The 24931-nt window shown below is 35.2% G+C and overlaps 1 protein-coding gene across 1 annotated transcript in view; it reads right to left on the bottom strand.

Annotated features, from left to right (window-relative positions):
* The window catches only part of ADAM7 (ADAM metallopeptidase domain 7), a 46690-nt gene that overhangs the window by 10228 nt on the left and 11531 nt on the right, over window positions 1-24931 (bottom strand). The window contains exons 7-16 of the mRNA XM_088791722.1: window positions 23863-23916; window positions 19584-19655; window positions 15424-15593; window positions 12817-12901; window positions 11281-11411; window positions 9679-9853; window positions 8124-8213; window positions 6941-7136; window positions 6461-6563; window positions 4993-5182 (exon numbers count right to left, since the gene is read on the bottom strand). Of these exons, the coding sequence (XP_088647848.1) occupies window positions 4993-5182; window positions 6461-6563; window positions 6941-7136; window positions 8124-8213; window positions 9679-9853; window positions 11281-11411; window positions 12817-12901; window positions 15424-15593; window positions 19584-19655; window positions 23863-23916 (1266 nt within the window). The remainder of the gene's footprint in view (window positions 1-4992; window positions 5183-6460; window positions 6564-6940; window positions 7137-8123; window positions 8214-9678; window positions 9854-11280; window positions 11412-12816; window positions 12902-15423; window positions 15594-19583; window positions 19656-23862; window positions 23917-24931) is intronic.

The raw sequence follows: 24931 nt of genomic DNA, 5'->3' as shown, positions 1-24931 counted from the left end.
TGAGTTTTATGAGTTACTTATCACTTTCATATATTATTAACTCTTTATCAGATATATGGGTTGCAAATACTTTCTCCCATTCCATAGGTTGCCTTTGCATTTTGATTGTTTCCTTTACTATAAAGAAATGCTTTACTTTAATATATTTCCGCTTATTTATTTTTGCTTTGTCTGTGCTTTTGGTGTCACATTCAAAAATTCATTGCCAAGATGAATGCCAATGAGCTTTTCTCCTATGTTTTCTTCTAGGTGTTTTACTGTTTCATACTTTATATTTAAGTCGCTGATCCATTTTGAGTTAAGTTTTATTCATGCTGTTAAGTAAGGGTCCAGTTTTATTCTTTTGCATGTGGATATCCAGTATTCACAGCACCATTTATTGAATAGACTATACTTTCCCCATTGTGTATTCTTGGTGCCCATGTCAAAGGTTAGTTTGTTGTAGGTGCATAAGTTTATTTCTCAGCTTTCTACCCTGTTTCATTGGTCTGTATGTCTGTTTTTATGTCAGTATCATACTATTTTAATTACTATAGCTTTGTAATACACTTTGGAATAAGGAAGTATAATGCTTCTAACTTTGTTCTGTAGACAAGCTTGCTTTGGCTATTTGGGATCTTTTGTGGCTTCATACAAATTTAAACTTTTTTTTTTAATTTCTATAAAGAATACCATTGGTGTTTTGCTAGGAATTGTACTGACTCTGTAGATCATTTTTGGGTAGTATAGACATTATAACAATATTAATTCTTCCAACTCATTAACAAAGGATATCTTTCAATTTATTTGTGTCTTCTTCAATTTCTTTCATCAAAGTCATATTTTTTAGTGTACAGATCATTCATCTCCTTGGTTAAAATTATTTTCAACTATTTTATTGTTTTTGATGCTATTGCATAGTTTTCTTAATTTCTTTGTTTTCATTATTATTGATTTCATGGTGTGACGATAAGTATAAATGTTTATCTCTTTCTATGAATTTTTCCTGGTACTGATTTTTTATTGTATACATTCCTCAGCTTAGGGAATTTATTATTATTATTTCTTTAATTATATTTTTACCACTACTATGTTTCCTTTATCTAGAATTATCAGATTTCTTGCTTTTATTAATTTATTTTTATTTTTTTAATTCCTTCATCTTATTCTTCTGTGTTAAGAAGTTTAGCTTGTAATTTACTATTTTTTTGTAGTATCTATTTGACGGTTTACTGCCCAAATTACATACAAAGCAACAATCATGATTTATTTTTTTACTTTGAAGGCAGTGCTTCTTGATTTCAAATTATATCATTTTTATAGATGTAACATCCTTTTAAATTGTATTAAATATAAATTGAAATTTTTTCAAAAGGATTTTGTTCTTATTTAATGCATGTCTGCTTCATAAGGGACTGTCACTTATGATTCCTCAGATTGGTCTCCATTGTTTACACTGTTGAATTCTTTTATGTCTGTTGTTATTTGTCCTCTTTGTTTATCTTTATAGAATGGATTTTCTATATACAGTCACATGTCACTCAATGACGGGGATACATACTGAGAAATTCATCATTAGGTGATTTTGTCATTGTGCAAACGTCATAGAATGCACGTACAAAAACCTAGATGGTACAGCCTACTACACACCTAGGCTGGATGTTGTAGCTTATTGCTCCTAGGCTATGAGCCTGTACAGCACGTTACTGTGGTGAATGCCATTGGCAATGATAACACAATGGTAAGTATTTGTGTATCTAAACATATCTAAACATAAGAAAGGTACAGGAAAAATATTGTATAAAAGATACAAAATGGTGCAGCTGTAGAGGGCACTTACCATGAATGGAGCCTGCAGGACTGAAAGTTGCTCTGGGTGAGTCAGTGAGTGGTGAGCAAGTGTGAAGGCTGAGGACAGGACTGTATATGGCTGTAGACTTTATAAATACCATCCCATGAGCCCTCCCTCCTGCTTCCTTCCATCAGAAGATTGAAGCTGTCAGTGCTGCTCCATGAACAGAAATGTGGGCTGGATTGATTGGAAATATTGAAATATTGAGGAAAAGCTGGCGGGTAAGGCATAGATCACCATCATAGTGACTGTCAGAAGGGAGTGAAAGGCGGCTTGAGGACCAGCGGGAATAAGAAATCGAGATGGAGAGATAGAGGAACATAGGGGATTGTCATGGCAATGTGGTTTTGGCTACTACATGTTGGAAAAGTGGTCACATTAAGAACTTTTGTGCTATTCATAAAAAAGAGGGTGTAGAACAGGACTTTGAAATTTTGTTTTTGGGTCTATTGACCCTTCCCATCACAAATGGCTCTCTCTGGCATTGAATTGACAGAAGAAATAAAACTTGCTTATGTTTTACATCATTACAACCTGAAAATAGTTCCAAGGACCGGGCCAAGCTGGCTCCACACCACCACAGGAAGCTTTCACTCAAGTGGCAGTGACACTCACTACTTGTGAAGGTAGTGCCTGTGGACCTGTGTCCTTGCAGGTCTTAGGTCCTCAGCAAAGAACTCACAGCCATGTACTCTGAAGACCACGCTGGATCTGGGTGGGCCGGAGGGCCCCCTGCATGTGCAATGCTGCGGGGAGAGGCTCCTCTGTGCTGGAATAGGTCAGAGGCTGGCTGATTGGGATGTAGTCTGTGCACGCAACATTGAGGTGCTCTCAGTGAGAGGCAATCTATTACCACGCCCCACAGATACTGCTCTCATCAGAGGAAAAAAATGCCTCTTAAATCACAGATCCCTCCATTTCTAACAGGAAATTCAGCTCCATTATAATCTTATTGTTCCACTGTTGTATATGCGGTCCATCACTGACTGAACTGGTGTTACACGGTGCGTGACTATACATAACTGAACAGTGGAAAACATTGTTTAAAACCCATGTAGATCTCTATTTAAGCATTTTAGGCTCAACTAAAGAGAAGTATTGAGATGTTTCCTATTTTGAATTTGCCATTTTTGTAAGTTTAATAAAGAGACAACTACTGAGACAATTTTTCAGCAAATTTGTGTCAGAGAACGGACTAACAATTTCCATCCTTCCTTCCCTCCTCAGCTCTAGTCTTTTACCCTCTTCATTCTACTATCCTTCTCTCTCCTTTCCTTTTTTTTTCTTATCTATGTTATAAGTTCTATAGTATAACTAAGGAAGAGGGCACCCACAGGCAATGAGATAAGTTTGCCCTCTTTTCTATGCCAAATTCAAATTTACCCAGAAAGAATAACTACCGTGTCTCCCCCAAAACAAGACCTAGCCGGACCATCAGCTCTAATGCATCTTTTGGAGCAAAATTTTTTTTTTTTTCTCCAAAAATTAATTTTGCTCCAAAAGACGCATTAGAGCTGATGGTCCGGCTAGGTCTTGTTTTAGGGGAAACATGGTACTAAGAGAAGCTAGAATGGTTCTTATGCATTTTAAGTTCCTCATATAGAATCACAATGTGAAAATAAAATGAAAAATTCTGAAACTAGTGTCTTGGTGATATCTCTGTGGATTGGCCTTTGCTATGCATGAATTCCCTCATTAGGAATTGGTTCAAGAACTGGCACCATTGTGACTGGTGTGCTTCTGGGCTAAGACTTCTCTTGAAGGAGTAGGCATTCTATGTGGTAATACCTGGTCACAATGTACTTATGTGATCAAGATGTGTTTCTTACAAACTGCTCCCCTCTGAACCCCTTGGTTCAATCCCTGCCACTTTTAATAGGGTTCTGTAAAGGGGATGTCATACTTCTGCTTTGTACTTCTGGCTGATTTTCATTGCCTGAAGTGAATAAAGATTGCTTCACATCTTCCTCAACCTGATGCCCCACACTCTATCTTCTTGAAAGTCCTTGAACTTTCTAGCTTGAGGTGGATAAACTTAACTCAATTTTCCCAAACACAGATTCCTTACCAGTTTGGTATTTATTTAGTCATTTTAATGAGAAACTGGATAGTTAAATATTTCGACTTGAAATATTAGTCTCCATTAAGTTGTTAAAGTCTAATCTTTTTTCCACATTCTGAATTTTTGTTTTCCAATTTATTTCTCTATCACATTATATGAATGGCACTGTAAAGTTTGTGGGTGGTGGCATATAGAGAAAGGGGAAGCTGTATCCACAGACAGAAAACATTTCAATTCAAAATAGCTGATTTTCAGATAAAGATTGTTTTCCATATATTCTTGTGTTTATAAACCTCGGTGAGCCAGTTATTGTTTTTAGTATACATTCTAAAGTTTTCCCTTGAAATAATAAACTCTTTACAATCTGGTCTCGTTCTACCTGTTCAATTTCATTTTTCACCATTTCACCCTCAGCTCGTCACACTGAAATTGTCAGTTACCTGCTACTCCACACACTTTGTACCTTTGCATATTATGTACGTATGTCTTTCTAAAAAGTTTTTCCTCATTTTCCGTATGTGGGAAAATGTTGCTCATCAAAGTCAAAGCTGAAATGTCACTCATTTAATGGCATCATAAGATGCCATTTTGTGTTCTATAAATAAAGTTAGTCCTTTGGACTACAATGTACATGGACCTCACCTCTATAAAAGCATTTGTGTTGGATTGTAATGATATATTTCATTTAATCTATGAAATTCTCAAGTACATTCATCTTTGCATCCTCTGAGTCCAGCACCGTCACTGGCACCATAGTACATGCCCCCCAGTAAATACACTGAATGAATAAAATAAAGGAAGACTGTATGGTTACTTCATAGTCAAATTAATTCAAAATACTATGTCTATAATTTCATTAGATGCCTACTGTAAGATACTAATTAAGCACACTTACATCATTTACACATCAACTTACATAATACAGTTTAGACAAAATGAATATTTGTGATAGTGTTATTACTACTCAGCTCAATAAAAAAAGTTACCAATTTTTTCTGCTTTCCCACATACAGGCCCTCTGGAACCAATTATAGGATCCAATGAAGTGTTACAGTGGCTGAGCCAAGACATTTGAATAAAACGAAGTGTTTCATCTTACCATTCCATCTCCACATTTTGTTCCAGGAGCAACCAGACCCAGATCTTTAGAATTGTGGTATAAAACAAAGGTTTTGCATTCGGTGGTGACATTCTCCTGGGGAGACTTCTTCACGTGATAGATCTTCTCTTCTCCAGGGACAGAAGAGTGCTGCCCTCCAGTGCAGTATATCTTTCCACATTTGACATCTCTGAAAGAAAGGGAGTGTATTCTCAGACTTGGGACCAGAAATAGAACTTTAGAGACCAGGTTTGCAATGATGTGGCCAGGTTTGCCTGGCCACTTTTTTCTTGACCCAGGTTTTGTCAGTAGGCTACAGAGGGGCCAAGAGAGGCAGGGTAATCTGTTGGACAGTCAACATCTTCACCCTGGGAACTGAGATGAGTAGGTAAAGATGTAAAATGATTATATTCCTTTATGCTATTATTGTGATTATCACAAATCAATATTAGCTTAAGTTTACAGAAGAATATTTTTATTAGTAATTTAAATTAGCATAACTTTAATCAGGATACTAAGATTCTTTCTTATTCTTTCTTGCACAGAGCACATCAGTTGATTCTCACAATAAACCTACGCGGTTGCTGTTAATATAACCCCCCTTTTAAAGATTAGGAAACAATTCAAAATAATCACAGTCAAATGACTGTCCATTTTCACCTAGTATATTTAGGAGAACATTGAACTTGACCATAGGTTTTTGCTATTGCTGTTTTTAGACCAAATCCTGTTTTGTGACACACACAAAAAAGGCTTGCTGGATGTCAGGAACAAACCTGGAAGTATGGTTCAGCTCATGCTTCTTTTCTTTTTTTAAAAAAAAATTAGTTTCAGGTGTACAAAACAATGTAATAGTTAGACATTTCACCCCTCACGAAGTGATAACCCCCCGCCCCAATCTATTGCCCCTCTGACATCGTACGTATCTATTACAATTCCATTGCCTCTATTCCCTATGCTGAACTCCATATCCTGTGGACTCCATATATTAAATTATAGTTGACATACAGACTATTTCATGGACGGTGTAGGTACATAACAAGCTCATCCTTTTTAAAGTCAGATCTAACCTCCAATTCTCCCATTCTCTCTTCCAGTTTCAACTTCAACTTTTTTTCTTCTCATGGCTTCGCTCTTTTCTCTTCCTCTTTTCCGCTTTTCTACTTATTTCCCCTCCTTCTGTGTACTCCTTTCTCTTTTTTGTAGCTTCTTCTCCTCCCTTTCTTTCCTAAGAAGCTGAAATGTTTCCCATCTCACCTTCTTCTATTCCATGACCTTCAGCTAATAAATCCAGTACATAAATGCCAGTTAACACTGTCCAGGAGGCAATGCGTGCTCTCTTCCTTCCTGCTTCCCTCTCTTCTTAGTCTCCTCAGTAAAAAGAAGTTAGCAGCTGTCAGAACAAGAGCTGCTCTGACTTTGCAAAACACTCTTAGAGGGCACTTACTTTTCTTTATAAGTCACTTACTTCTCTTCACAGGGAATTAATTGGTTGTCCTTATTTTTGCAGTATCCAAATCTATTTCCTTTTTTATTCATCATGTAGCAGATATCAGAACTGTCTTTTGCCTCTGGGGTGAAAAATGGTATAATAAAAGGAAAACAATGAAAGCATGATATTATTAATTACAAAATACTTTATTTTTCTAATGTAATTGAAATTTCAGTATTATGAAGTGGTAAAGCAGAATGGGATAAATAAATAACTTTAAAACCATCGTATTACCTCAGGAGGATATTTTAGGCAGTAGTACTTAGCCCACATACTGAGCTAATCAATTAATATTATGTAATATCAATTAATATTAATGGTAAGATGCAGGAAATATCTTGGAAAAAATGCCACAAATAGCATTATCTCCAATCTTGTCCCCAATTTCCTACAGGACAATAAGAGAGAAATAATAGCTATTAGCTTCATGAGACGTTTACTGTAATTGTCTCTCACCATCATTAAACAATTCAGAGCACTGGTTATCCCGGGTGGGACATTTCCCCATGAAGCAGTAGCCTTTTGCATTCTTGCATGGAAATCCATTTATTTGAAATTGGTCCTTGGGACACCCTGAAGAGTGGCCAGTACACATTTCAGGAAAATCACATTCATCTTTTGCTGGTCTGCATACAAACCCTACTTTTTTCATCTGTTGAAAAAAAACAAAGAGACTAAATCTTGGACATATTTAGGTAGGTAAATAGGAGAAAGGTTGATCCATTTAATTTACGTAAAAAAGGTTTTAAAAATGGATCATAACTTTCCTTTTACATTCTACTGAGAATCATTATCATTAATTAAGACAATCACAAGATGGTGTTTTTCAAATTTGGTATTAGAATAGCATTGGGTAGAGCTGGAATGGACATAAATGGGAGACATGAGTAAGTACTCTGTTTATCTCATCTTCTTCATTCTTTGCTTCAGTGCTCCCCTACCCCCAACTACCACCACCACCACACACACACACACACACACACACACACACACACACCTGAGAGCTCCTGCCTGTAAGGAGGAATCTCTGCTCCTAAGAAATCAGATTTCTCCATATGAACTAGAAAAATGCCCTGGATCTCATTGCTGGAGGGCACTTAATGAAAATATTCTCTCATTCAGCCATTCAATATGCACTTAATTGTGCTGAGTTCTGGAAAGATTTCAAGATGAATAAGATATACTTCCATTCTTTGGATTTCACAATCTTGGACAGAGACATTTGGATTTCTGGTCGTCCTTCCTTGGAATATATCTCCATGTACTAGTCACTACAACTTTCCAGTCCTCTTCCCTTTTAGTTCACTCTTGTTGAGATGCTAGTTCCCCCCACCTCACCCTCCAGTTCAGGTGGAATAGGTTGGTAATGATTTACAAGAGAGCAAGAATAATGTCAGTCATATAACTCCACTTCTAAAAGACTAAGTGCTCATTACCTAACTCGCCACTCCCCAGACCATAGCACTGTCCAGTGGATAGAAGTTAGGGCATCTCAGAAGAGGCTATACTGTATACAGCTAGCCTCACCCCAGTCCAGGATTAGTGGTATAGGGTCATGCAGTGGTCAGACAACTCTGTGGTCCTGTGTACACTTAATAAACTGAAAACGGAGAAACCCGGTCTTTGCAAAGGTTCTCACCTGACAAGATTCACAACATTCTCCTTCTGCACAAGTAAATCCTGGCTTCAACACACATTTGTTTGCATCACAACAAGGATTACTGCACTCCTGGCAATAACCAAAAATTCAAGATCAGAAATTGGTCTGCAGTTTAATTCTTGTTTGACTTCAGTTAGTTATGCTTCTGTGTAATTTAACATCCCTAGTCTTTCAGAGCAAAATCCTTGGCTAGATATAAAAACTACTGCTTGCTACTGGTGTTTGGGACTTTTACTTTGCTTTCTTCCCATCTGTCTGTTCAGTACTCTAGAGCTAATGAATTTTCACTGTCAGCATACAAAACACAAAGTCTGAGACCTCTTGTTCTACAGATGACTTCCTTTTTCGGGAAGGGTCCGGCTGCTTCTCTATACTAAAGGTTTGATGTGAGATAATACAAGTTCTGAAGATCTGATTTTACATTTTATTCAAGATGCCCAATATTTCAGGCTGACCTTTGTTTTTGTTTTTTTTTTGTTTGTTTGTTTTTTGTGTTTTTTTGTTTATTTGTTTTTTGATGCATCATTAAGTAATAACAACAGGATGGACACTTAGGCCCTATCTGCTCAAACAAAATGATAACAACAAAAAAACCTGTCTGCATCTGGTCATGTAAGTTACTTCACATGCTAGAATAAAAAACTGTAGAACCATTCCAAAGAAGGTGCATGGTCAAAAGCATCAATTTCCAAAGTTAAAGCCTCTTCGCATTTAACGAGAGACATTTGAAGATTAGATGCTGTAACCTGTAGACGTGTCCCAGTCCCCACTCTGATTATGGAGTCTCTTCATTGCCATCAGACTTGTTTTGAATTGTGCCATGTTTCAAGCGTAGATGCTAAAAATGTGGTTCTTGGACCAGCAGCATCAGCATAACCTTGCAGGTTGGTAGGAATGAAGGATCTCAGCCCCCACCAGACCACATTTTAACAACATCCCCACTTGATGTATATGCACTTGATAATTTGACAAGAAATTTTCTAGGATTCCCATGATGAGCTCTTGAAAGAAATAGCTTCTATGTTGGAGAAATGCAGATTAAGAATCCTTTTAAAATTTACCTCAAAGGCTTATTCTAAATGCTCCAGAGACAAAGACTGCAATACATATGTGGAAGGTTAAAAGGTTCCTGATCAATTAAGACAGTTTCTTACAACATGAACTGTCCCCCTGGGTTATAGGCTAGTTCCTGAGTAAAACTCCATTGACTGTGAAGGATTTTGTAGAACAGTTTCTTACTGTGCATGAGAATTAGACAATGACACCAATGGGCCCTCCGGACAAGAAGACACAAATAGTATACAAACCAGCCAAATGTGATGCCGTGGACCTCCAGCAAGGTCATGATACACATTTTATGACTTGGTAAGAAGCCTTGCATAAAGCTGCACCGATAGTTTGTTTCCAAATGAGAAAAAGAAAGCACAGTTTGTAAAGCTTTACAAAGAATGCCATGGTTAATGAATGGCTACATCCCTGCTTAGGTGCTAACTGAGCATAAACTTTGCAATTTAAAGACGTCATCTGCAAATACCTGAACAGGGCCACAGTCACATTCTTCTCCCTCATCCAACTTCTTGTTTCCACAATACGGGGAGTGATTTAGCTTATCAGAAAATGGAACATTGGATAGACACGTTGGCTTATAATCTTTTAGGAACTGCATGTACTGGTTTCTGTTGCATTTGCTGAACTTCAGTGCAGGAATGCTAGAGGTAGGATGAGTTAAAGAGAAAAGATTAATCATATCAGTGCATACTTGTAGGACAGCGCTGAAAATGTTATCAAGAGTTTAGAAAGAGTAGATGTAAATGACAAACTCTAGAAGTCCGTTTCCTTTTCTTACTCTTGCCTTACTGTTATAGCAGAGTAGTAACTGGGCTCTTTATTATAGAAAATGCAAGATTACAAACTTCTCAATGCAGGGACTGCATCATGTCCAAATTTTTAAAAATGGGCACTAGTTAACACAGTTCCTGGAACAGAGTGGTTCTCTATAAACATCTATAGAAACTATTTGTTTAATAACGTCTTACACATCTTAGGAATGTAATATACTGTACTTCTAAAACTCAGTTTAAAGCTTTTTTTAAAAAACGAACTTCACCTCCATTCCACTTCCCTTTTGTTTTTGACTCCTTTGCCAATCTTACTGATAGAATGATTAAATACAGGTAGACTTTCAGAGTCCCAAAAATGTTAGATTAGGATGGTGGGGCCATGAAAAAATATTAGTAACTATATAGATAATGGTGTACAATGAAATATCAGTTACTGAGTTCTTACTCTATGCCAGTCACTGTGCTTGGGCACTTTAGCGCTTTACGTCATTGAATCAATATATAGAAACATTGATCATCATTAGCAAACATTTTCTTACTATATAAATGCATCATGTGTAACCCCTGTGAAGGAGATCATAGATGTGCAAGGCTTAGGAACTGACTACAGGTAATTCACGTGTTGGAAAGGAGCTGGACATTCATTCATTCTATATTTGTGATTTACCTAGTATGTGTCCGGGACTTTTGGAGACAGCAGTGATATACTAGTGAACAAAGGAGAAAAAAATCATCCAACCTCATGAAACCTATGTTCTAGTGGGGGAGTAAAATAATTAATGAACAAAATATGTAAAACATAGACTATAGTAGATGGTGGTTAGTACCAAAAGGGGATGGGGGAAGCCAAGGGAGAGGGGGTGGACAGTGCCAGGGTATGTGTGTGAGGGGACAAGATTGAAAAATTGGAGCAGGTGGCCGGGGAAGGCTTTGCTGAGGATATATTTAAGCAAAGATTTGAAGGAGGAGATTATAACTTATAGCAAAGATGTTAAGACAAGTCGTGTAGAGTGTATTCCTTGGTGCAGTTATTAATTGATTGTCATGTACTTTTGTAATATGCTCAGGTGGAGTCTTAGAATTTTTCTCATCATATCACTCGGATAGACACTACCAGCTGATGACATTTAGCCCCAAAAGGAAAGGTCTGTACCATGTCTGGTTTTATAATAGACTTTCTGAAGTGCATTAGGAAAAATTCCACATAATCACAATACATTCCAACAATATGGAGTTTTCGTCAAAAGCCACTCCCAAAATACTTAAATGTATTCTCTATACTGTTTGAGCCTCACCTCCCCTCACTGTCCATTACACATCTTCCCAAAGTACAGGTACACGGATAATTGTCATGCTGCAGTCCAAGGTTATGCCCCAGCTGATGTGCCATTCTGTTCGCAACCACATTTAGGTCAGGTAGAAGATCCTGATACCAACAACAACAACAAAAATATGCATTGGAAATTTCCACAAGACAGCACACTGTAGCGCATAGTGCTTTGAATTCATGGGTGAGACCTGGATCCTGGCTTCCGGTTAACTAATACTTACTTGAGAGGCTGTGGACTTAGTTACCAGCCTATGCAGCCCCTCAGTTTCTTTACTTGTTTAATAAGGTTGGACAAATGACCTTTTGAGGGTCTCAAACTCTAACAGTTTGAAATTCTTTTTTGTGACACAACAATAGTCATTGTTGGATTTATATAGACACATTTTTACAAATAGCAAAAAATTATTAAACAATGTCCTACCCAATATAATAAGCATTATTGGTTGTCTTCTATATACTAGATATTTCAAAGAGGGAAAAAATAAAAATATGCATGGCTTGCGTTTTTAATGTGTAGTCTCACATTGCACAAAAATGCTATGCACTCGTGAGGAGGGACTTTCTATTGTGAAGAAAACCAGAAGGTCAGAAATGCCAAGTCCAAGGCAAAGTTGATTGTTACCTCTGTTTTTAGCTCTATTTAATGTTTTAATCTTTATATTAATAAAAAATATTAATTTCCCAAGAGATAGCATATCAGGTTACTGTAAAAGTAAAATATCCCTAATTTGGTCATTCCATTTTGCTCATTTGAAGTTTAAAATGTGTTCTGGATGGGTTATGATATCATAATTGGAGTGCTGGCAGCCTATATTAGATTAGATTGACTCTTTATGCAAAGTTTATGCTACTAAAATTCCATTGGCAAAGGCATAATCATACAAAGAACTATAGAATAAATAGGTCATGAAGCCATTTTAATAAGGAGTAGTCTTTAATTTCGAGGTCTTAACAAGACCAGGCCAAGCATACCAACAAGTAGGCAGAGACACTAAAGGAAACAAATCCAAATCTTGATTTTTCAAGAATTTCTTAGGTAGGGTTTCTTAAACAGTATTTAAGCTCAGTGACTTGAGAAAGGATCAGATAAACAAAGGGTGTCAGCAATTTGAAGGTTTTAATGCTTTTGGAAAAGGAATTGTAAGTCTGCCTTGATCTGATATTTTAAATGGTTTATGTATTCTCTTTCCAGCACAAGAACAATTATCCTCACTTATATTTAACATGCACAAGAGCTTTTCTAATCTCTGTATGTTAATCTGTATGTGATGTCCTATTAAACTCTGAACATTGGTTTACCTTCACTATTCATCTATAGCTTTTATAAAATATTTATTTTCTGATTTAATAAAGAAAACATGACAGTTTCACTGTGACATATTTTGGTGGGAATATATGACCGAATGCATACATAGTCCCTGTCAACAGGACATAGAAAATTATAGATATTTAATTCAAATGGTTTGATTAAGTAACATAACATAAATAAAACACGGCCTACCTTAATGACACTGGAGGAATAAAAGGGCAGGCACATACCCCCTGGATAAGAAGTTCCTTGTGCATGTGTGTACAGCCACTTCCCACTATAAACAAGAGGAAAATACACTCTTCAATCTGAGGTAGTAGTTTAATTAACACATAGATTGAATTGCAGTAAACCCCCACAAAGCAAGTGCCTTTGCACATGAAAATGCCTTCCCTTTTTTCTGGAGTTCTGGTATTGAGGATGACCTCAGTTGATATTAAGCTCATTTTAAACCAATGGTATATTAGAGGCATTGAAAAAGCCAATGCAATCTTAAATGGAAATCATAAAGAAGTACTTTCTAAAAAAAATAAGTCCCATTTTGTTTGACTTTAGTTTGTGTTACACTCAGCTTTGAATAAAACCACATAAAAGACCAAAGGAAAAAAAATTAAGTAAAAAAATGTTCAGAGGAGAAAATGCAACATAATAAATGAACTCAACACTATAATTAATTAGCTGTGGTTGAAAATTTTTTAAAATGTTTAATCAACCATAGAAACTCATAGAGAATTTGATAGCGATAATCAAACATTGAAGAGTTGTCATGTGGAAACAGGACTATTCCTAGATTACCTAAAAAGACAGATGTTGATGTGTATATTAAAGGGATCCAAACTTGATATGTTTTCAGGAAGAACATTTAGAATTGGAAAACTTTAAAGAAAGCTATCATGGGCTGGTGGGCCACACTTGGAGTGTAATAGAGGGGATTCAAATACAAGAAAGCTTATGAGGTTAGATGACCTCTTTCAGTCTTTAACTTTTTTTGATCAAAAACATATGCTCTGCTTCTTTCTTTTTTATTGAAATAGTCCTGGCTCTACGTTTCAAAGTCACTATTTGACTATACATCTTGAAGGAACTCAAAATTCTGGTCTTCGAGACAAAGATCTTGGGAGAACATCACCCATGGAGACAAAGTATTAGAGAAAGCACAGTCCTGATTCTAATGCTGTTCATTGTCACTTACAACCAAAAATCACTTCTAGACCTATGTGAATATGGAAGGGACAGCATACAAGAAACTCAACACATAAGAAATCCCAAATACCAGGCGTGCCAAAAAAAAATGTATACACATTTTAAGAGATGTTATCTTAACATGAGTATACATTTTTTGGCACCCCATATAATGTCCAGTTAGATATTTAGTAGCACTCCCCTCCCCCTATACACACATACCATTTCCCTATTTGTAGACACACTATTGATGAGAGAAGTAACTGCTCAGAGTAAGACACATTCATGGAAGGTATTCCACTTACACCCATGTAAACATTTTTAGATTATTTATTAAACATATTATATTATGTTTATACAGAGGGTGCCAAAAATGTACACACGTTTTAAGAAAAGAAAACTGTATTCAAATTGAAATACTCAGTATATACTGATAACAAAATACGAATACAAGTCATGTTTGACTTCTGCAATTACAGGAGGTGCTCAGAGTGGTTACCATCAGCATCCAGACACTTCTGAGTACAGCGAACTACTGCTTGAGCAATGTTGACCGAAGTGTCCACTTGTATACATTTTTTGGCACCCCTGGTATATATATTTATTAAACTATTTATACATATTATAAAACACGTGTCCAACGAATAGGTAAAGGGGCTAATCTAGCTCACTGTGAAGGTTATAGTGATATTTTACTTTACCTCCCATAATTTTGTATGAATATCTAAATCCAAGCCAGGTACATGTTTTCGCTGGAAAGATATGCTATAGGCCACCCCAGATATAAAATAAAAAATGATCTTTTGAGGTCTAGGCCATTCTCATCGATATGCCAAATGGCTGGACCTGACCTCCTCTGACTATTATAGACTTTGGAAGCTTCACAGTTCTGAGTTCAGACTGAAGGTTAACATTTAATATTCCTTGCAATAAAAGAACTATGCAAAACCCAAGACTGAAGTCAGTTCAGCATTATTTATAATTTCCCTATAGGCAATGCAGTGCGTTAGGTATTTTGAATACAGAAATGATAAAAAAATATCCCCCCACCTCCACTCCCCACCCACACACACTTTTAGGAATGACCTAGTATTCTCAATAAATCAAAATCTTTTCTTAGGATATTAAAGCTGTGTCAGGCTTAATTGATCCGATTAGTTATCTATCATTTGAGACCAGATGCTTTTGAAGCTTTGGTCACTGGATGGAGATACTTTGCTGCAGGAACATTTTCAGAAAATGAGGTGCTTTCCTAGAAAGGAATGCTTTGGTGGAGTTGGAATGGCATGATGTGGAAGGCTGAAGAGAGTTAGGGTTGGAAGCTGATAAATAAAATAAATGGATTCTAAAACTGTATTGCTTACCTAATGACATTTTCAACTCTGCCCAGGAATATGAATATATCAGATTTTTTCTTTCTAGTATTAATCACTATTAGAAAGAAAGATTATTAAAAAGTTTCTATGGAAATTTTCTGTATAGCCAGCATAATATTTTGTCCCTATGTACTCTCCAAAAGTCAATTGCTTTAAAAAGTATTTTGGTTGTTGTGCAATTGTTCTGTTTCTTTTTTAATAACCCTCTTTAGGTATGCAGGAAAATAGAGCAGTTACATACCTGAGTAACAAAACATGATCGAAATTCCTCCTGTTTTTAAGGATTGTTTCTTGCCAAGCTGAAAAATGCAATAAAGTAGTTTCTATATTTGAATCTACTTCTATTTTATCTCCATTTGTCCACATTTCAAGGCCAACCAATGTAACATGAATGTCCAAAGTTTTATAAATCTGTTCAAAAAAGAAATAATATTTCACAAAGTCAAGTTGCAGAACGATCCTTTGGCATTACTATATTCCCTTACCTTAAAATAGTAATAATAATAATAATAATAATAATAATAATAATAATAATTTTGACATATCAGGTACACAAACAAAAAGTGCAATCCTCAAACAAAACAGTTGAATTGAAACTAATGTGGGCTGAATCACCCAGAATACTGAGTGAATTGCCATGGCCAACAAGGAAACTAGACTAAAAACTCTGATTCCCCTTGAACTATCATACACCTTATAGGCCGTGGGCTCAGGATGTGTTAGAATAAATAATTTAGCAAAGCTTTGAGATTATAACTGACCTGAAAATGTGAATTTACTAATAGTTTCACCCAATAGAAGGAGTGTTCTTTATTCATCTCCCTACTTTAGGTCATGAGTTGGTTCTGTGGCAGATTAGAAATTTGATATTGGTTTTTGAAAACCAATAACTTAGCTGCCATGTTTGTTCTCCATGTTTGATTTAGGAAATTCCTTTGATTTGGGGAATTCCTTTGTTGTCTAAGAAATCTTATTGGGGATTGCTCAAAGGAGGCAGACATAGTTGTAGCCCATAAGTCTTCTCACCCCATTAACCATCTGCTTTTGTAAACATGTAGTTGATAAATGTTTTGATGCCAGGACAAAAGAAGACAGAGTTTAAGCAAATATTATGAGGATTTTGATACAAAGTATATGTGTTTTATCAATTTTAAAAAGAATGAATGATAAACTATAGAAACTGAGCTAAGAACAGAAATGAAGAGGTCAATCATATAATATCAATAGAGAATGTAACTGGTTATTAAGAAGTTTAATACATCATTGCTATAACAATAACCTTGTGCTAATTTTCCATGTTTCTTAACCTACGTAATATGAGTATATTGAATTCCATGTGGCAACATAACCCAACAAGGTCATTTCATAACCATGAGAACTAGGTTTCTTTTAAACTCTCATGAAGTTAGACCTTTAGTTAAATCATGATCTGAAATACATATTGGAACCTATGATACCCATTCCTTTTGGCCTGACCTTATCCTGGAACAAACCTTATGAATCAGGCCTACAGAACGAGAATGTTTTTTTCACCTGGGCTCTTTGTATTCTCTACATTCATGGGTATGCTTTAGGTTTATAAAACTGGTTGCAAGTGCAAATAAAAACAATGTTTGTCATCTTATGAATATATTATCTTCTAATGAGAAAATATCCTATAAGATAAAGCCATGTTTTATTGTGAAGGACAGACTGTTCAATGAGGTGACTGCTGTCAGACCCAGTTAGATAGATTCAGGCCAGAACAGAGATTGCTTCCCATCAATCCCCTCAGACTGTCTGACTGCCTACAGAGGATAAAGGGCCAGTAAGGAGTGACATGATGGAAAGGGTCAAAGACTTGTGGACAATGTTACCTTAAATTATTTATGGTATGACCTGCCAATCTAAACTGAAAATCTTTAAGAAAAGTTCAGCAATGTGCAACAATGTCATATTTATGCTTACTTTGGAGATGAAAACCGAAGGAGAGAGATTGAGTGTTATGTTTGGACCAATGTTAGGGTAGTGATAAAGACAATTGCAAGATATGAGAAATAGGAGAAAACAGAGATGACTATGAGATATAATCATTCCATTCCACATGTTCCTACCTTTTAGAAATAGTCATGGGGAGGATTTTAGTTTTCCCTATGCATAGATTTAAGGTTGGAAGGAGTTCTGCTTCTAGCTAAGATGGACAAAGTTGGAAAGAACGTTGCTTCTACCCCAACAAAAAGAAAAGGCCTGGGAATCTACAAATTATATCTTTTATTGAAACCGTAAGAGAGCTGAGGTAACAAGACAAACAAGTAGATTGAAATCTAAGGAAAGACATATTCCTTCTAAGAGAAATGGTACTGGAGCATCTCCCAGTGGCAGAATATGAGAAAAAGATGTTGAGCACCAAACAAGCAGATAAGAAAAATCCACCAAACATTTTTTAAGGAATTGCTGAAGGGTAAGTGTGGGATAGAAAGCTAGCACAGGATCCTCTGAGAGACACAGACCCAAGGAATTTCACACACATGCACAGACATTTCTCCACAAACCTCCTCTGGACACCCACAAAAACGATGGAGGGCAGACTAGGAAACTGGCAATATCCTCTCTTGATGGTAGCAGCCTGAAGGAGGAGAGCAGCTGCTGACTTGGGAATATCTTAAGACCTACCAGAGTCTCCTCTCCTGAGGAGAAAAAACACCTTAAGCTGCTGTATGAACTTCAGTCAACTTTTTTTACACCCCCAGAACTCGAGTGAAGACCTATTGCTGCTAAATGAAGGGCAAAGAAAAAATCTTCTGTCCCTGGAGGAGAGGTGGGAAAGGAAACTGTCCTGAGGCCAGACCAGTTAAAGTCTCCTACTAAAGGAGGATGAACATGAACGTTGAGAAATATCTACCCCAAGACCCATGGGCAGGGCTTTCCTAAGACCAATGGATAATGCAAAACCCTCCCATAACTAGGTCCCATAACTAGGTCAGCGATCATTGAGTAACAAACAAGAACAGGTTACTACTGAAGGGGAGATAAGAATGTGAAGGGAAACCTTCTTTGAGCACTTGATAAAGGCCTGAGGTTGAGGTTGAAACAGGAAGAATCTCTCCAACAATCCAGGACCTACGGCAAGTACAAGGTAACACTACAGGAATCTGAAGTTGGTGGTGCACCGTAGGTAACAATATCAATAGCAAACCCCAAACTAGCTTAATTTCTGACAAGATTGATTCAATCTCATATGTTAATGGCCTAGCAAGAGAAACATACATTTCCACTCATAAATACAACTTCTTCAGTCGCTACTATCCCACACATAACATCTAGTATCCAATAAAACAGTAAAGAACACACAAAAGAACAAAGAAAAATGGCCCACTGTTTGAGAAATGAGTTGACAAAACTAGATTCAGAGGTAATACAAATGTTGAAATTATATGACATGGAATGTAAGATAATAATTATGAATATGTTAAAGTGCTAGCGGAAAATATGGATGTGGTTGGCAAAATTCCAACATAAAGATATATAAAAAATTCCCAAGTATTGGAAGTTAAATGACACACATATATAACCACTGAATCAAACAGGAAGTCATAAAGGATATTAGAAATATTTTTGAGTTGAGTGAAAATTAAAAATAGAACATAAAAATTTGTGAGAACCAGCTACAGAGCATAGTTACAATTTAACTCAGCAGTCCCACTTCTTAGTCATTTATGCAAAAAAAAATTTTTTTTGCACATCCACCTGTATGCACATGTTTAAAGAAATAGTATTTATTAGAGTAAAAAACTAGAAACAAATCAAATGTCCTTTAACTGGTGAATGAACCACTATTAAATAGGTTGGGTACTCATTCCAGCATCTTCCTTTAGGCCCTCTTTATTCTAGTAATGGATCTGGCTTATTTAGAAGAAGTCAGAATAAGGAAAATATGTACAATTCAAAGTATTGTTTTTTTAAAAGGTTATAGTTAATTCTATTTTAGACAAATTAATCATTTAGTGCATTTTATATTTCCCCTAATTTCTGTGTCAAAACATGGACAGTAAATTATAGCTTGAAAGCCTTTCTGCCATGCAAGGTCTTGGAACAGTAATTTTAAATAGTGGATTTGATTTATGCACAATAGGTATTCAATCTTTGTATATTGCTTTATAATTTTTTTGAATAGTGACCAATATTTGAAACCTATATAAATGTTTAAATATTAAGTGTCATTTACTTAGGAAACCAAAAACTCAGACCTGTGATGCATTCATTGCTGTGAATTTTTCAATAAAATTTTGCAGTCTACTGGTGAATTTTTATGTTTTGGGCTGCCTTAGTATCAGAAATACCACAAAATTCAGCAGATATATATATCCTAAATCTTTCTTTCCATTTTTTTTTTAGCTTCATTCAAAGTGTATAAAATCTTACCATGTTGACAAAATTGACCATTCCCCAAATTCGGTTCCTCAATTTACTGCGAGGATAATTATTCCTACGATACTAGAAATATAAACATCAGATCAACATTCATTAACAACAGGAGTTGTATACAAACTCAACAAAATACTTCACCAAGATATTTCAAAGAAAAAAATTCATTGGTATTTTTTCCAGTGAACTAAAACTCTGGGCAACTTATGCATAAATACATTTTTTTATATAAAATAATTAGATACAGTACTTTCTAAAGGCATGATTCAACTTAGCTCTATTTAAAATTTCACTTTATAATATTGTCCCTTTTTCACATTACATTATATTACATTGGTTTATTAAACTAACTAATAAGTTTTCTGTAGAGTTCATATTTGTCATGCTGATGAAACAAAACTTATTAAAGTTCCATAGCAACCATTATATTGCAAGAAAACAGCAACTTTATTGCCCTCAGGTGTCCATGATGGTTACAAACTAAGGAACATATAATCAAGGGTCACCCTGGAACCAGAGACATGAGGAGAGGGGCACAAAGTGTGGCTGGGCCTTCTCTCCAGAAAAAGGCTGAGAAAAGAAGCAACATAAACTTTCCTGCTCCTGCCTCTTCTGACTTTTGTTCTCTTCTTACAAATAATTTTCTATTGTGACATCAGGACCTTGTTCTCAGCATTATCAAGTTAGACCTAATAAAATATACATAATAATAACATAAGGTATCCCAAAGGATACATACAAATCATCAAGCTTCTTACATAATAAAAGTAAAAAGAAATATGCCTTTTTGGAATTCTGCAAATATTCTTTAATTACCATTTTGTTGCTCTCCTGTTCTCCTAAATATCTGCGTACCTCAAAGACATAAGATTAGAATCTCTTCAGTTCTCATCTTCCACCCGCTCCTCCACCCACTATTCATTGGTTTAACTGCAGCTATTCCACTGAATCTATTCTTGATAGGCCTGTAAATGTCTTCTTAATTATCAAAACCGTTGAATACGTTTTCCTTATCTTCCTAGTTGTCTGGTCCACGTTTAACACTGACCATTTTCTCTTTCAAGAAATTTCTTACCATCTTGGTTTCTATTATCCGACACACCCCAGTGTTTTATTGTGCACAGGTTTCTCTTTTCTACCATCCTTTAAATTCTAGATGGCAAATATGTTTTCACACCAGGAATCCCATTGATGAATTGGGAGGGTTTGTCAAAAACACACAGTTGAGAGAGATTCCGAGGCTATCTTAGGGACCACAGGAATAGGGTACTTTATTAGTCATTGATTCCCATCCATGCAGGTAAGGGAGAAGGATGGGGTGGGGACTTTGCACTCTTATTTTCAAACCTTTATTAAATGGTTAGTGTTCCCCGGGAATCAGACATTCGTATTCTCCTTTTTCTATGTATGTATATATATATATATATGTTAAGTATATATTTAATACTCAGAACCTAGTATAGTAGATGGTCATTAACTATTTACAAATTAAAATGGATAATTTACCATAGGAACTTCTCTAAACAAAGGAGCTCTGAAATATTTTAAGACAATATTGAGTCAGCATGGGTGAGAGCTATGCATGTAAAGACCAGTTTAATGCACTTAAAATCATACCAAGCAAACCTACACCTGGTATCTAGGGTAAAATATTAAGTTTAATAAATTGTTCTTAGTCTTTATTAATAAATGATTATTAAGAACAAAGATTATCTTAGCATTCTTTTTAAAGTTAGTTAACATGTTCTCCCCAACATGCTCATGTAAGCCTATCATTTGGTTAATGCCTAGAACTTACTAATTTTTTTAAATGGATAGGTTAATTGTAGTTTCTGCCGTTATTTTTTTTTAATGTGCAACAATGCTGTGTCTTTCTTTACAATTAACGTAAATCTTATTTATTTTCTCTTATTACATTGGCTAGGAATTTCAGTAAATATGTTGAAAAAAATCTATTGACAATGAACAAATATTTTATTCCCAATTTTGGAGGACAAATCGCCAACATTTCATCATTAAGTTTAATGTTTACAGAGGATAAGATTTTGGTGAATGTTCTTTATTTTCTTTCATTTCTTATTTGCTTAGAGTTTTGATGTTTCGATGCCTGGCTATGATGTGAGAAACACAGCCTAGCCTACTGGGGACTTGTGGTCTGTGAAACCCAATGTTACATACCAAACAGTGACAGAGGCCATTTTACAGCAGCCAGCTCAGTGGACCCACCAGATTACTGCAGCTGCAAAAATGGCCCACACTAAGTTTTAGGTAGTTTGTTACACAGCAGTAGGTAACTAATATGAAGGTGATAATACCTTTACAAAAGGTATCAACATTTTTTCCTCTTATTCTTCCAAAGAGTTTGTAAAAGATAGGATTATTGGTTATAAAAATTTTGGCAAAAATTTGTCTTTACACTCATCTAAGCCATATCTTTATTTGTTGATAGATTGTGAACTACTTTAATTTTAAAAATTTGTTATAATCTTTGTGGGGTTTCCTTCTTGATTCAGCTTGGTAACATTATACTATATCCTCCTGCTCATAAATTTATTGGCTCAAGGTTGTACATTTATTTCTTAATGATGTGTAACCTCTACTCTGTTTATAGTTATGCTTTCCTTTCATTTCTAACTTTCCCTGTACTCCTAAATTTTTTCAAAAGTATCATCAGAAGTTTCTCTGTTTCATTAGTCTTTTCATAGAATTAGCATTTAGTTTTATTGATCTACTCGATTATTTATTTTTGGCTGTGTCGTTTATTCATTTTATTCATTGTCAAAATTATTTTCTTCCTTCTGTGTTTTTTAGACTTATTATGTGTTTCATTTTTTTCAACTTTTTCAGTTAGACTCTTACTTCATTAAATTTCTGTCTTTTTTAAAATAGAAATGTTTAAGTCTACAAATGTCTTCCTAAATACTGTTATGCCACCTGCATCTAATAAATGTTATCTATACTAATACTATATATTACTAATACTAATTATATCTATACTTTTTTGTTGTCATAAATATTTCATAATTTCAGATGTTTTTTATTTTTTTAGTCAATTGATATTTAGAAATGTATTTTGCTTTTAGTTTCTAAACCAATGATCTTCTAGTGGTTTAGTTTTAAAATTTTTGTTGTAACTTCCAATTTGGTTGTCGTTAAAAAAAAAGTAATATTCATAATATCTATTTTTTCCTTTTCCTTTTTACTTCCTTTGTGGCCAAATATCAGTTTAATTTTTGAAAACGTTTTATTTGCACTTGAAAAGGATATATGTTGCTTTGTGGGTACAGGATATTTTATCAAATGATTAAATCAAACCTATATTTACATGGTTCAAATCTTTTCTTTTTTTGTTGAATTTTTTTCCTGCTTGACCTAAACTTTTCGGCTAGATGGGAGCTAAAAAAACACTTACTTTTCCTGTAACCCTGTTATTCTTTATTGTATATCTTTTTATACTATTTTGTTAGATGTGTAATCTGAAATATCATTGGATGAATTACAGTTCTTGCAGAGCTTATTTTCCTTTTCATTATGTTGGTTGATTTTTCCTCATGCGATTAGTTTGACCTTAGTTAATGAAAGTGTCTTTATAAGGCATTTTTTATTTGAGCCCTAGAAGTTTACCAAGTTTCTAATTAGCTTTTATGTTGAAACCTATTCTTGAATTTTTGCATCGGAAGAAAAATATACTATCATGCTCCACATACGTGTATGAGAAATGCTTAGGATTTTTTCCTTTCTCATGTATAATATTATCCCTGCCCATGGCCATGGGCAGACAAGACATTTCCTTTCTCTTTGCAGTTTTAATGCACAAAACTTTTCTAGTTTTCTTTTCAGGGGTGGACCAGCCCTTCATAGCTCTGGGCAGTATGTACTATAGTCTATATATTATAGGTCATCAAGCCTTTGAATTACATTTATTACTCTAACAGAGATTTTCTTCCTCATTTTTAGTACTTGGAGATTTCCTGTGTTTTCTTTGGAGCTTAACTATAGATTATGAATATATTTTCATTTTTTTTTTATATGTTGTTCAACATTTTCATGTTTGTAAAGGGGGGGGGGTTCGATTTTGGCTCAGTCTGTTATACTACCTACCATAAGATTCGATTATCTCTTACATAAGTCTGTCTTGGGAAGGCAACAACACTTTGAGCCCAGAACGGACTTCTGATTAAAATACTTTTTGTCTTTTGAAAAAATGTCTTTGTTAGAATTACAACTATAGTTTTATAAGAATGAATATAGAGCAAATGTTCATCTGAAAACTTACCACTGCATCATCAGCAACAATGAACAGTTCAACATACTTTTCTTTATGCGGGATCTGGATATTTATGAAAAATGTAATGAAGTATGGTTAATATTTCTTATCTTAACTTTTTATGTTAACTCTTTTAATGTAAGAAATGTTAATATTATCAATACAGGAAAACGAGGTATAGAAGTATATCTAATAATTCTAGGAATTTATCTCAGTAAAACCCATTATATTATTAAAATATGAGAACATGTACATCAAATTGTAATAAACCTGAAGTGACATTCCATGCTTGATTACCCTTTCTTTCTTTGTTTAGTCTTTCAGGTAAAATAAGAGTTACAAATAAAGAATTATGAATCCAGTTTTTAACATTTTCTTTTTTTTTTACTCAGTAAATGCTTGCTAAGTAAGCTCATGTAAAAAGCACCCGTCTATAGGTCAGAGCTAAAACATAGGACTGGCTAATAACACCGTTCTCCTTTTATTCCTGCCCACTCTCTCCACATCTTATATGTTGCAGTAGTCCCTATTCCAAGGAAACATGTATAGAAGTTGCTAATTACAGATCTTCTAAAAAACACCAATACTAAGAAATTCTAAATTTTCAGCTCTCGGTGGCATGCATTAAGGTACATGCGTGGTCTCTGAGTATTTATACTCAGGGGCATGTTGTTCAAGGATTTGACTAAGTCATTCTTATGTGGACTAACTAATCATTTAGTAATAGAGTGATACAACTGGAAAACGTCCATTAGGCATCTAGTATATTTCAGACACTGTCTGGACCATGGCTATGTGAAGAAGATGAACGAACACTCATGGAGTTTAAAGGCTAACATCTAGGGGGTATTTAAAGGGATATGAGTTAGTTGTAGAGAAAAGCCCAAAATATAGAGGACTCTCATTGTGCAATCATCCCACCCAAAACTGAACTTGTTATTACTCTTAATTGTCCTTAACAGTTAGAACATCTGACCTGATGAAAGGGGGAGAACCTGGCTTTTCATCAACAACTCCCCTGATATAGAAGAGAAGACAAAGAGAGACAATATCTAAGATATGTTTCAAGACATAGTAA

This window comes from Rhinolophus sinicus, chromosome 15, assembly GCF_057876585.1.
Source record: "Rhinolophus sinicus isolate RSI-liver-muscle chromosome 15, RSI-T2T, whole genome shotgun sequence".
Classification (NCBI taxonomy): domain Eukaryota; kingdom Metazoa; phylum Chordata; class Mammalia; order Chiroptera; family Rhinolophidae; genus Rhinolophus; species Rhinolophus sinicus.
Note: the sequence above shows the minus strand (reverse complement) of the source record. Positions and strands in the feature narration are given on the sequence as shown.